This window comes from Colius striatus, chromosome 3 (assembly GCF_028858725.1).
Source record: "Colius striatus isolate bColStr4 chromosome 3, bColStr4.1.hap1, whole genome shotgun sequence".
Taxonomy (NCBI): Eukaryota; Metazoa; Chordata; class Aves; order Coliiformes; family Coliidae; genus Colius; species Colius striatus.
In genome coordinates, this window is record NC_084761.1 from 51,335,547 (window position 1) to 51,350,240 (window position 14,694).

At 40.0% G+C, this 14,694-nt stretch overlaps 1 protein-coding gene across 3 annotated transcripts in view; it reads right to left on the bottom strand.

Moving 5' to 3' along the window:
• Positions 1-14,694, bottom strand: part of TNKS (tankyrase) — a 154,423-nt gene that overhangs the window by 125,506 nt on the left and 14,223 nt on the right. For 2 of the 3 annotated variants that reach the window (XM_061994276.1, XM_061994274.1), the window contains exon 1: positions 14,154-14,262. In XM_061994276.1, the coding sequence (XP_061850260.1) occupies positions 14,154-14,165 (12 nt within the window). In that variant the 5' untranslated portion in view covers positions 14,166-14,262. Of the gene's footprint in view, positions 1-14,153; positions 14,379-14,694 lie in introns of those variants that run through there. The other variant, XM_061994273.1, reaches the window with a different exon arrangement.

Here is a 14,694-nt window from a genome sequence, read left to right on the forward strand (position 1 = left end):
TTTATTCCGTTCTGTTTCTTGCACAATAAAATTTCCTACTTTCCTCTCTAAGTCGAGTACTGGAGTCTGTTTTGCCCAGAACCGTAATTGGCAGCGAGCCCTCCCTGCCCTTGTCTCAATCCACAACAATCTTGCTTATCTTTTTACTCCCATTTCTCTGGGGCTTCCACCATCCTAACGAGGGTGGGGGTGTATGGGGGCACCAAGTGAGAGACTCGTGGTGCTGCTGTGTTAGCTGGGCCAAACCACGGCACAAATGACCTTCTGGTCAGACTAAAGTATAAAAAGGAATGAGGGACACGTATCCTGGAAAGAATACAGGGATGGTACCCGGATGCATAGGGGTGGCATCAGGAAAGCTAAGGCACAGTTGGAGCTAAATTTAGCACAGGATGCAAATAATAATAATGATTTCTTTGCTCTTCCTTTTCTAGCCAATGTTCTTGTAGAAAACATACCCCACATGATAAATGAGAACTAGTGACCACTGATACAGAGAAGGCTGAGGTACTCAACTTTCTTTGGTTTTTTGCTTCAGTTTTCAATGGTAATCTCTTGCCATATCATTCGAGCTTCTGAACCTCAAAGCAGTGACTGCAAAATGAAGTCCCTCTCATTGTCAGTGAAGATCAGGCTCAAGACCACTAGAGGAACCTGAACATCCATAAGCCCACGGGACCCAGTGAGGGAATTGGCTGATGTAGTTGTCAAGCCATTCTAAATAATTCCCAAAAAGTCACAGCAGTCCGGTAAATCTCCAGTGGCTATAAAAAGAGAAACACCATGCTCATTTTTTAAAAAGGGCAAAAAAGAGGATGCTGGGAACTACCAACCAGTCAGCCTCACCTCTGTGTCCAATAAGATCACGGAACAAATCCTCCTGGAAGACATGTGGAAACACATGAAAGACAGGAAGCTGATTAGAGACACCAAGGGTATTATCATACCTGACTAATTTGGTAGCCTTCTACGATGGGGTAATTCATCAGTTGACAAAGAAAAAGCTACAGATGTAATCTACCTGAACTTCTGTAAAGCTTAAACTGCTTGCCCGGAGAAGTTCTGGGTGCCCATCACTGGAAGCATTTAAGGTTAGGATGCAAACACTTTTAAGCAACCTGATCTAGTGAAAGCTAAGCCTGCCTACAGCAGGAGAATTGGATTACACAATCTTTAAAGGTCCCTTCTATGACATACTCCTGCAGGCCAGTTCCTGCAAACAGAGAGTTTTAGAATTATATGGACATGTGGTCTTCAATGGTTGTTTCCAAGCAAAAGAAAACTACCTCTAGTAAAGAAATGGTACTTCAGCCACATGTGAAAATCATAGCACCTGCTTGCATTTTTTTATTACCCTGTCATTAGAAGCAACAATGGCAACTGCTGGGGGTATCAATATATACTAGGAGACTAAACATGCAGACAGCTTGGAATACAGCCCTAGCAGATAGAATTCTTGCTTTACAGATGACATGACCATTTGTCCCATCAGAGACAGAGAACCAAATATCAAACAGCTCACTTTCTTAATACAGATCTGCTCTTTGAAAGGCAGGTTCTCATGTGTCCATATGCTGCAGAAATTGTACCAGTTGAATAGAATCACAGAATGGTAGGGGTGGGAAGGGACCTCTACAGATTATCTAGTCCAACCTCCTGTTAAAGCACCTAGATCAGATCACTACAGTAGCAGTATGCAACTACCACAGTGAGCAGTAGCCCAGTAAAACATGAAAAGGAAACCATGCTTAGAGGTCAGACATTCCTTCAGTTCAGGTGAACAATTCACAGAAACAGGCTTTAAGACAGCAATAAGAAATCATCTAAAAAGCAGCATGAACAGAGTCTCCCAGTACCAGTTTTTTGTTTGTCTGTTTTGATGGGAGAAGGACCTAGACAAAAAGAAAATTGCAAAGAATCGATTTCAAAGGACTTATCCTATTTTTATGCAAACTCTTTTTTTAGAAAGACTCTTTTGTCTCAGCCTTTTTACTGTTTGCCTCAGAAGTACTTTTAGATTTTACTCACTGAAGTTCCAATCTCTTAGCAAGATAGCCTGACTCCTAGTTTATATACATATGTATCCTAAATCCCACTTCTCGATGTAGCACAAAATACTTAATCCTTGAATATTTTTAAGTTTGTACTAGATGCTCCAAAGATCAGATTTATCTAATCAAAGCAAGGCAGAGGAAAAGGATCTGAACCAGACAACCAAAACCACAAGCATCAATGAAACAGTCAGAGGTCTTCCAGCAGGGCAAGAAGATACTTTTTAAGAGACTGCCTCTTCCCCTCAGTGACTGCCCATAGTTGCTTGCCCACAATTATGTGCATCTTAACTACAATTAGTCTTCTATATGTAGGAAGAACTACAAAATCATTCCCTGATACAGCAGTTCTGTCTACCAGTGATTAGATACACAAAGGGAGAGACAACAAGCAGAAAGTTCTAGAGGCTGTACGCAGCACAGTTGGCTGATATTATTCTGTCCTAGCACAAAGTGCTAGAGTTGGTAGATTGCTCAGCCTACATGAACAGCAATTCAAAGCCTTGATCTTGCCTGGACTTAATGAAGAAAATATTCTTATTTCCTTTTTTGGATGGGATACTTTTCAAGTAAAAATTTTCCATTCCAGCTACAGAGAGAGTTACATAATCCTGCAGGTTATGCAGGATGAAGACTTCTAGATAGCTTTATCACTCCAGAATGCTTACCACCAGCACACAACCTGCACAAAGAGCTGTGTAGCATGAAGGAAGCTTTGGGGCTTTCACAATGAAGCTGCAAAATACAAGAACACTAGAAGCTTAAGTTACAAAAGAAAAAGTTAAAATAAAGCTTTGAGCTAACAAGCAATAAAAGACAGCATAATAAGCATTTACTAGCAGCCATGTACATGCACTCTTTTTTCACAGAAATACAAAAAGATGGAATGGTTGAGGTCAAAGTAACCTCTGTAGATTATACGCAACAATCTCCCTGCTGAAGCAGAGCCACCTACAACCAGTTGCCAAGGACTGTGTCCAGATGGCTTTTCAATATCTCCAAGGTAGGAGGTTCCACAATCTCTGTGGGCAACCTCTGCTGGTGATTGGTCACGCTGACAGAAGAGTTTCCTGATGTTCTGAGGGAATCTCCCACGTTTCAGTTTGCACTCATTTTACACAGGAGGCTAAGAATTACAACCAAGTGTGTATAAGTAGTCATCTGGAACACACTGTTAGTGGGCAAAATTGAATAGAAGACACTTCAACTGAAAGAGCTTTAACCAATCAAACAAACAAAAACCAGTCTACCTGCAAAGAGTACGAGTTGAGGCTACACTACACCACTACACCATCATTCCCCTTTACCTTGCAAGCAACTATTCTGCAGCTACTTAGTTTCTAAGCGGTTTTTTTTAGTATACTATTTACTGAACAGCTAGAAATCTTAAAGGTTGCCTTACTATCTGAACAATTTATGCTTTCATCTATATCACAAGCTGAAAGCTGCTTTAAGGACTAGTCTTGGTCTCAATTTCACTTTTCTCTCAACAAATTCACCTTTCTACTTCAAGTTTTATTTTAAAAAGTGTCATATGCAATTCTGACACTCTACTTGACAGATTAATAGCCCTGCTTTCAGTGTCCTTGAAAAGCAAATGCAGCCACCAAAGCAAATCAGGTCCACAAGTAGCATCCTCAGATGATATGGGATTGGAGGAAAGTAATGAGAAACGGAAGACCAATTCTAATCTCCTGCTGCATATGTTAACCATTTCTTCGAGATGAACTTTGAGGGGAAAAAATCCTCATGGAAATCTGTTGATAGATTGCATATACAATTAGCTATGTGGCTATCAGAATGCACTATTTGCCAGTTCACTGAAATCTAACACTCAAATAGCAACATAAACTGAGTAGTCTTAAAAGTTTTTTGGAACTTGTCCTGGATCTACCACTTTTTCTGCATAATCAAAATCAGTTTCTCTTTTTAACACCAGAAGAAATATGCACTGAAAGAGATTCAAACTCTAGCAGCAGCTCTGAAATGACCATTCAGTGAGGTGAGCGTAAGAAGGGAGAAAAGAAAATACCAGAACAACTGTCACCATCCAAGAGCATAGACTTTTCCAGATGTGAAGTTCAGTACCTACTAGCTTCCAAGAGTGACTTAGTTGTACAGTAACATTTTGATGTGATTAAGAGATGCAACTCTTAAGACTAAAGAAGCCTCAACATGCCAAATAACTTTTGCATAAGACTTGATTTTTTTAAACTCATCATTAATCTACATTGTAGTCAACAAATATTTAAGAAATACATGAGATCTTAGGAATACCAAGGTGATCAGTCCATTAAGTTGTGGCTAAAGCTACAGGCTGTCCAGAAGACACAAGTATTCTCCAAAATTCCGTTTCTGAAATATTCTTAGCTCTGTGATGTTTAAGTTCAAGCAGATACAAACTCTACTAACAACTTACTAGCTAGCAGTACTACATTACTCAGTCTTGGAAACCTTCCCCAGCCACTTAGACCACATTATGTAAAACAGTCACACTGCTTTTGATACTTAAAGGATAGAGCTATATCCATTTGTTCTTCAATTTCAGAATTACTCACTGCCATGTCTTGTTGATACAGAGCAGCACAAGTCTTATCCTATTTAACGTTAGGTTCCTGACAAGCACTACACTGTAAATATCTCACAATCTGTCCGGTAAGATCTCATCACTATTGTGGGTCTTATACTAGAGAAGGGTGCTTGTTAGATCAGTCTGAGTGGGTTCTTCTCCTGGGTCATGCCTGTGTCCCATGCCATCCTTATATCACCCCAGACAAGAAAACAAAATCAAAGTTTTGTTGCCAGTTCCTCTGTCTTCCTTGTCATATAAGTTCAGTATCACATACCATAGCTAGGTCAAGAGCACTATGCCTAACCAAGGAATTACTCAGTACTGCTTGCTTGGACAAGCCATCAGCAAAACAACATTACACACAGCAGCATGAACACCAAGATTCACATTAGCTTTTCCTAGAAAAGAACAGCTTTGTCTAAGAAGCATGGTGCATTTGTATCAACATGGAAAAAACAATGAATTACTGGAGTGCAGAAATCTACGTTCACCATTAATCTCAGCTGCGTGAAAGACTGATGTGAAGACTAATGTTCAAATGTCTGATGTAAGGCAAGTGCTCAGAATTTTCAGTAGGCGTCAATCACCCATACATCATTTTGTATACTTGCTTTACATTGCAGAAAGAGCAACCTTTGTTCACTATATGACAGATACTTAAATGCTTGCATATTTTATGAGCAAGACCTTTATATCCTATAGTAATACTTTAATCGATGTTTTCCATTAGCCTAAGAAAACATTTGAGAACTCTGCTAGAATTGGCCCTACTATTATGCCTTAACAGCTAGACATATATCTAGGAGTTGTTTTACAACCACATATATGAACTGCATTAAGACCACACAGCTCCTCTGAGAAGCTAAAAGCAGATATTGCTACAGTAATCACAAGCACAGTCCCATAAGATTAAGTATATCAGCAAGGTATTTAGAAAGCCACTGTAAACAGGTATTAAACATATGAAAAGCAGTTTCAGTGTCTGCCAGAGCAGCCTCTGCTCCATTACTCTGTTTTGGATAATATGCAACTTCCTCTCCCTCTCTCCCAATTTACCAATAGTTAATATCAGTGTTTTTGAAGACCTTAATTCCCATAAATGCCCTACAGCAAGCTTTCCAATAGTGTTTTGCATAGTATCATACCACCTTCTTTGCTGCAAGTAATCAGATTCTGATTTAACTAACACTTGTTAAGTAACATCATAAAATAAATTACTCTTTTGTCCTCCACAGTCTCCTGTGTCAAGCTGCCAAGCTTGGAAAAAAAGACTAGTTTTCTTGACACTGGAATTCTAGAGAGAAGAAACGGAACTGGGAAAAAGGTGTAACATTAACTGTGAGTACTGTTCAAACCTAACAGAAAGACAGATGGCTTATATACAATATATGAAACCCCAGACATGGCAATCTTTTTCAACCTATTTTCATTAAGCTGAAGTTCAATCAACTTTTAGCAATACAAATGCCATAATACAAATGATAGCCTTAAGGATTCTAAGCAACATAGTAACATGACAGGTTTTACAAGCCTTCAGCAACACTAGGTTCCAGATATGAAAACAAGACGTCATTTTATTGGCATAATCCTGCAGACAAGGCATAGAATCATAGAATGGTAGGGGTTGGAAGAGACCTTTAGAGATCATCTAGTCCAACCTCCCTGCAGAAGCACGGTCACCTAGATCATGTTGCATAGGAACATGTCCAGGTGGGTCTTGAAGACCTCCTGTCCCAGAACTGGACACAGTACTCCAGATGAGGCCTCACCAGGGCAGAGTAGAGGGGGAGAAGAACCTCTCTCATCCTGCTGCCCACACTCCTCTTGATGCATCCCCAGATGCCACTGGCCTTCTTGGCCACGAGGGCACATTGCTGGCTCATGTTCAGCTTATTGCACCCAGGACTCCCAGGTCTCTCTCTGCAGAGCTGCTCTGCAGCAGTTCGACCCCCAGCCTGTACTGGTGCATGGGGTTGTTCCTCCCCAGGTGCAGGACTCTGCACTTGCCCTTGTTGAACCTCATGAGGTTCCTCTCTGCCCAACTCTCAAGCCGGTCGAGATCCCGCTGAATGGCAGCACAGCCTTCTGGGGAATCAGCCAGTCCTCCCAGTTTGGTGTCATCGGCCAACTTGCTGAGGGTACACTCTGTCCCCTCATCCAGGTCGTTGATGAAGATGTTGAACAAGACTGACCCCAGAACCGATCCCTGTGGAACTCCACTGGCCACAGGCCTCCAACTTGATTCTGTGCCATTGATCATCACCCTCTGGGCTCTGTCATTCAGCCAGTTCTTGATCCACCTCACCATCCACTCATCCAAGCCACACTGCTTGAGCTTTCTGATGAGGATGTTATGGCAGACAGTGTCAAAAGCCTTGCTGAAGGCAGATGACATCCACTGCTCTCCCCTCATCTAGTCAGCCGGTTATGCACTCATAGGAGGCTACCAGGTTGGTCAAACAGGATTTCCCCTTGGTGAAGCCATGTTGAGTCCCCCTGATAACCATCATATCCTTCACATATTCAGTGATAACATTCAGGATGAGTTTCTCCATCACCTTTATAAAGATGGAGGTGAGGCTGACTGGCCTGTAGTTTCCTGGGTCATCCTTCTTGCCCTTTTTGAAGGCTGGAGTGACATTGGCCTTTCTCCAGTCCTCAGGCACTTCACCTGTCTTCCATGAAGTGCCTTTTCCCCAACAATGAGATGTTGCAGGTGCTTAGAGGCTATGAATACCTTAAGTGTATCCTTCTTTCTCATTGTAATCAACAATTTAGGAACTTGATAAAGCAGAAGCTGCATCAGGACCATGTAGCGTAGCCATTGCCATACAAAATTCTTGAAAAATAGAGCAAATCACTTCTTAAATGCTGCTTTGCTTTTGGCTTAGAAAGTGTACTGTGGCAAGAAACTTTTACAATTTAATGGTCTTGCAGGAAGAAAACAACCCTTCCTTTTCTTCAGAACTTTATTCTTGATGGATTTTATTGCAAGCTGTTCAGGACTTGTGTGAGATAGTGCACAGCCTTTTCTATTTGCACTTTGCCTATCCCTCATTGTTTTACAAGCCTCTGTCTTTTCTTCCCTCAAATGTCTCTTTTCCTAGCTTTAGAACTTAAGTCTTCCACTGTGTTATCTTGTTGAATATTCTGGTTTCTTTGGGGTTTTTTTGGGGTTTTTTTGTTTTGTTTTTAAGGGTTGGAGTGATGCAGACATCAAAACTGAGTGTAGTAGATTTATGGGCTAAACTGATCTTCTTTCTGGTTTGGTTTTCTGGTTGAGCACTTCACTGGTAGTAGCTCCAAGGTATTTCCTGAGTGGTGACTGCTCCTTTAAAACTATGTTTGTGCAACAATTTTAGTTTTGTTGTTTTGCTTTGTTTTGTTTTGTTTTAAGGTGAAAAATAGCCTTACAGTAGCTATGTTTATGTAGTATGTCTGGGCTTGCTTTGTCATCCACTGTGTGCGTTTCTGCAGAGACGGTACTTGTTCCTGCAGAGATTTCTTTTCTTTCTTTTTTCAGGTGAATCTCAAGTTAAGTGTTGTGAGGACTGTAGGACTGCTAGCCTAAAAGTGATCTCGAGTGTCATGCGTTTGCTTATTTACATGCACATCTTCTATGGTGATGCCAGGACTTATGAATCTGAACATACAGGATACTTCAGTAATTTTAAGGAAATAAAAAATTTTAGGCACTGAAGAGCTGACTTCAGAGCTACAAAACTGTGTAAGTTTTCAAATTACTTTTAGTCCTTGCATTGCTAAGGATCCATCAGGAATTACTTAATATGACATTAGACCAATGTTTTTACTGGCTTCTTCTGGGCTAGTTAAAAAATTTCTCGCAAAGATCCTCTGGCAGGATGAACTTACTGTCCCAGTGCTATGAAGTGATCTCTAGTGAGTGTGTCAAGGTGCATTGGTCTCTCTTTTTGACCAGAGAACTCATGTGGAAGCTGATATTTTTCCATTAAATTTTTTGCACTTGAAAGATACAGTAAGCAAGCAGACTAAAACTTTTTTTTAAGCTAGCAGGTTTTCCAACATACAGGTCCTGTGCTTAGCTGGGGCTTACTGTTATTTAAGTATATATTTGTTAGCATGGAAAAAAAATTGATCACCCAGCTGTGCTTCCTCACAGGTGGGGAAGGAGAATTCAGTAGCTATCATCCTCTTCTATTGCATATCTTTAGGCTGAAATATGTAGAGGGAATATGATGTGACCCTTTTCTGCAGGGCAAATAAACCTTCTGTCAGGATTTAAAAAAAAAAAATCTATTAAATGTAGTTCATGGGTAGAACTAGTGCACAGTCAACCTTAAAGGAATCGTAGAAATGATCATTTACTCAGTCATTGAACTGCTCATCTGTTTGATTACCTTGCAAAGAAAAAATGTACAACAAATAGTGCAATTATTACAATTTATGATGCTTTTGTCCTTTGAGATTTTTTTTTTAGACTACTCAAAGTGTTTTGCCTTCCAAGTAAAGGAACTACAGCCCTCTAAACGTTACAGCAATATCTGATTTTACTACATGAAAAATAAAACCAAAAAAATCACAGAAAGTCCTATCAAAGAGCAAAATTGTGTAGTAGCCAGTTCTTTCTGGGAGCAGGCGGGGATGAGGTGAAAGGGAGAAACTTTAGCATCTTAACTGAAAAATGCTTACAGTGACTATAGATTTAGCTGCTGGATTGACAAAAGCCTGTAAAAAGACTAGGAGTTTCTTAATAAGTATTAGAAGGGCAAATTGTCTCCCATAACACTGTCTCCCATAACATCCTCATCAGAAAGCTCAGGCAGTGTGGCTTGGATGAGTGGACAGTGAGGTGGATCAAGAGCTGGCTGAATGATAGAGCCCAGAGGGTGGTGATCAATGGTACAGGCCTGTGAACAGCGGAGTTCCACAGGGATCGATTCTGAGGCCACTCCTGTTCAATATCTTCATCAATGACCTGGATAAAGGAAGAGAGTGTACCCTCAGCAAGTTGGCTGATGACACCAAACTGGGAGGACTGGCTCATTCCCCAGAAGGCTGTGCTGCCATTCAACGGGACCTTGACCGGCTTGAGAGTTGGGCAGAGAGGAACCTCATGAGGTTCAACAAGGGCAAGTGCAGAGTCCTGCACCTGGGGAGGAACAACTCCATGCACCAGTACAGGCTGGGGATTGACCTGCTGGAGAGCAGCTCTGCAGAGAAAGACATGGGAGACCTGGTTGATAATAAACTAAATATGAACCAGCAATGTGCCCTCGTGGCCAAGAAGGCCAGTGGCATCCTGGCATGCATCAAGAAGAGTGTGGCCAGCAGGTCAAGGGAGGTTCTTCTCCCCCTCTACTCTGCCCTGGTGAGGCCTCATCTGGAGTCCTGTGTCCAGTTCTGGGCTCCTCAGCTCAAGTGAGACAGAGAACTTCTGTAGAGAGTCCAGCACAGGGCCACCAAGATCATCAGGGGAATGGAACATCTTTCATATGAGAAAAGGCTATGGGAACTGGGGCTGTTTAGTCTGGAGAAGAGGAGATTGAGGGGTGATCTTATTAACATTTATAAATATCTAAAGGGTGGGTGTCAGGAGGTTGGGACATCCCTTTTTTCTATAGTAGATAGTAACAGGACAAGGGGTAATGGGATGAAGTTGGAACACAAAAAGTTCCACTTAAACATAAGAAAAAACTACTTCCCTGTGAGGATGAGGGAGCAGTGGCACAGGCTGCCCAGGGGGGTAGTGGAGTCTCCTTCCTTGGAGGTCTTTAAGACTCACCTGGACATGTTCCTATGCAACCTGATCTAGGTGAACCTGCTTCTGCAGGGGGGTTGGACTAAATAAATCTCTAAAGGTCCCTTCCAACCCCTACCATTCTATGATTCTATGAAAAGTGAGCTACATGGATCTTCGGTGTCCTCAGTCTAATCTGCAGAACAGTCAGTATCCTAATACCATAACATTCACCCAAACACACTTTGTGGAGTTCACCATTTATTCATTATTCTATGAGTAAATGCCACACTGAAGAACAAAACCACTTTTCATTATCTCTAGAAGCAGTCTGCACACTGAAAATGCATCTTCCTGACAGATAAAACAATCCTAGAAGCTATAAATACTGGAGAGCACTAACAATTGGTTTTAACGCTTCAATACATTTAGTTTAAAGATTGACTACAGATAGCAAACAACACTTTCAAATGGATTCAATTACTTAGCCACTACACAAGTCTAAGGTGACTAAATAAATTGTAAGAGATGGTCAGCAAACTAATTCATCACTGTTTACCATCCTCCAAGATCTCCTGCACTTCCAGACCCAGTACACAAAAGCAACTGACACCTAAGAGAGCCATAGTCCATATTTCTCCCAAACTCAGCAAATTTGTATTTTCTCCTTTTGAGTTCAAACTAAAGTTCCTGCAGTGTCCTATGTCTGTAACATGCAACCAGTAAAACAGCAGAACAGAAATCATACCAGTCATTTGTTGTCCTACAAATTCTTGGAGTAAAGTATGTGCTTAGACCAATGAGGTTTCATGAGTTCATGTACACTTGTTATTTCCACAGAAGCTCCACAGTGGCAGAGTTTATAGCCATTAGTCTAAACTCAGCTGTACAGCTGAGCCCCCAGTACCTGCAGCATAAATATGCACCCTTCATTCCAAGGCTAGCGCTAGACACAAGATCATTCTACATTTGCAGTGTGATCACTAGATAACTTTTACTGGCTTTCCTACTCTGCTTGGAGTTTTCCTCCAAAAAATCATTATTGATGAGTTCACCTCATCTCCACTCTGCTCGATTATCATTTTTTCCCTTATTGACCTGTAAAGTGGCCAAAAGAACTGTGTTTTATGCTAGATAAAATAAAGAAAAGATGCAGGCTGGGATGGCACAGAAGCAGCAAAGAAGATAAATTGGAAAATTCTGTCCCATTACATCATTTGGAAGAAGATGCCAAGAACTGGTAGCCAATAATGAGGCTACATGGTTAAATCCTACAGAGTCTATTACTTTTCAGACCAATATCTAGTATCAGCAATAAATTCCATGTTATGCCAGGATTTCCAGAGATGACTCTTCAGTTAATGCTTTTTAAAATCATGTCTTGCTTTTTCAAAAAGGAACATTCTAAAAATGTGATTTTTATTTATTTACTCTTTACAGGCCAATTTCTTCCATCATGTCCGCTGTAAAAATCTACACTTAAGGTGTAAATAGCAGTACTGTACAATATAATCCAGAAAGCTATTGAAGTATTCCCAGTCAGAATGCATGGCCTAATCACTGTTCCCTTTATGCCTGTGTACAGCATGGTCCTTCAGAAGACTTCAAAGTCAAGACAGTAAAATATGCTTGCCCACCACAAATAACTCACTGCCAACAAGAAGAAATAGACTTCGTTGTTCATACTCAACTCCTAGCAATTTTATGGGATCAACTAAATCCTAAAGAACATCACACTACAGTATATATTAAATCTAGTGTCTGGTAACACTGCTTTCAGTAACAGCTTTTACATTGACAGATCAAACACCTAACTGAAGTATAACACACACGCATATCTGTAACTAAGCTGAGTAGAATAGTATCATACTTGATTGTTTAAAAAAAAAAAATAATAAAAAAGTCTCAGACTCCAATCTGCCTGCAAGAAGCTTTGTAAAGAGAACTGCATCTAGTCCTCCAGCTCTGCTCAGTGCTTCCAGGGAACCTACAACTGCAGCAGACAGCAGAGGAACTTTGGGATTTGTTTAGTATTATATATACATATGGATCATTCCCTTAGTCTAACATTTATTCTGTGCATGGAACATAAAATTAATTTCTGTGTAATACAAGCCATAAATTTGATTCTGTACTTCCTTTCACCAAGTTCCTCAAAAGATATCATCAGTTCTTTGATTATGGAAACTAGAGCTAAATAATCTCAGATTACTGACAGCATTGTACATCAAAACTGATGTACCACAATCTCCCACCTCAATCTGACCTACCCAATCTTCTCCAGAGTACCACACTTTAGATAAATCACACAAAGTGACACTACTCACACTGCCCTCTCAAGTCCTGAAATCTTCTGCTGCAATCAGCATTCATCCTATCACCTATGAACACAAAGGCGTGCTGCTGCATCTCCTCGTGCATCATAACAAGGTTTTAAAAGACTGAGCAAGACAAGGCTTTTCCAAAGCAAACAAACCAAATCCTCTTTTACAAGTCACTTTTCTTCTCAGCCTTTTACTGTCAACCTTCTCCCACTTAATTTGTATTTTCAATCAGAGGGTTCCCAAAGACAGGCAGACTCCAGCACTGAAGAGCTCAATGTAATTACTCCAAAGAGAATTCCAGTTACTGACTGGAATTAAGCTTACTTTTCCATTCACCATTGTCACAGTAAACTGTTATTGGGACCTATTGTATCAACAGATCTCTTCCCACAGTACTCCTGCACAGTCAACTATATTTGGCAACTTCTGTATTATATTTTACTCCACATACAGTGATTAAATTAATAAAATCCATCACATGCCTTGTAAAAAGAAGAAACATTAAAACGTTAAATTTTGGCGTTTCCTCCAATTTTCTTTCCCCCAATAAAGCTAATGCAAGAACTTGTCCTGTAAGTTTTGTAACTTTCCCTGTAGGAATCTTATCTAGTAAGTCTTTAAGCAAACAGACATTATCTGAAATTCTGAAAACTGTATCGTTATCTGGGTAACACATACAACAAATCTTATGTTCATAATCTTAACTGAGGTTCCTAAAAATCAAATTTTCCTTTCCATGTTCAGTAAAAAAGCACTACGTTGAGCAGACCATTTTACTCAGGTTAGTACATGTGAGAAGTAGAATTGATAAATAAGTTCAAGGAACTGTATGCAAAAAATAAAAATATAAGCGCCACTTACAAAAAAAAAAGTAATACTAAGTACACTGAGAAGAGACATAAAAGCTAAAGACACATTGACTCAAAAGTTCTTTATACGTTCTAGATATTTTTTAACTTATTGAAGTGTTCAATTTTATTTGAAATTGCTTTGGCTTCAGGCTACAGCACATTGAAGATATATAACCTCTGTGAACAATGGTGTCATGTAATCTGTATTGGAATGCTACAAAGGACTAATGAAATGTTTCCCCATAGTGAACACAATAAAAGGTTAACCATCTTCCTAAATACTAAGACAACCTACAGAGCAGCCCTAAAAGCAAAAACTTTACCCAGTAAAGTTTTCTTGAGCAACCAAGGAAAACAAACTTCCATATTTGGATTTTGACTACTGTAATTTAACAGATGAGGAGACTTCACACAACCTTCCCAGTTTTTCAGATGTAAGTTCAGTAAAACTTGTATTATACACCATGAAATACTTAAGTCTGAAGTGACCATCACTGTATCTACCTGCTAGTTTAAAATAAGTTAGCTTTTAAAAATAAGTAGTACCTTTCATCTCAAGTTCACCACATTAACAATTACAATCACACAAAACATGTATCTGGTAAAGTTTCAATGTAAGAAGCAACAGACACTTACCAATACACACATCTATCTTCCCCTTGATAGCAGCTTCATGCAAAGGAGTGTAGTTCCAATTGTCTCTTGCATTTGGGTCGGCCCCTTGACATAGTAACAGACTAACCACTTCAGCATGGCCAAAAGAGCAGGCATTGTGAAGGGGTATCAGCCCTCCATCGTCACGAGCATGAACGTTGGCTCCTGTCTGTAGCAAGTGTTCTACAACATCCTTCCTTCCAAAACCTGTAAGAGAATATATTTCTAGTCATTTGTCTGGTAAATTAATTTAGTCTAGTGTACACACAAATGATGCTATTCATGCCCTTCTTCTACTTTTTGGTTCATTCCACCATAAAGTGAGACTATATTCACTTGCTGAAACAATAGTTGGAAGATTCACATGCTTCTGATAGAGGTTAAGAGTGTCGCGAGATAATTAAGTTGAGTGGCTGCAACTCTAAAAGAAAGAAGTTCTACAATAGGTTTGCCACTCTTTTTCAAGAAAAACTTCTTATAAATTTTAAAATGTAGTATAATAAATACATACATAAAAACAAGC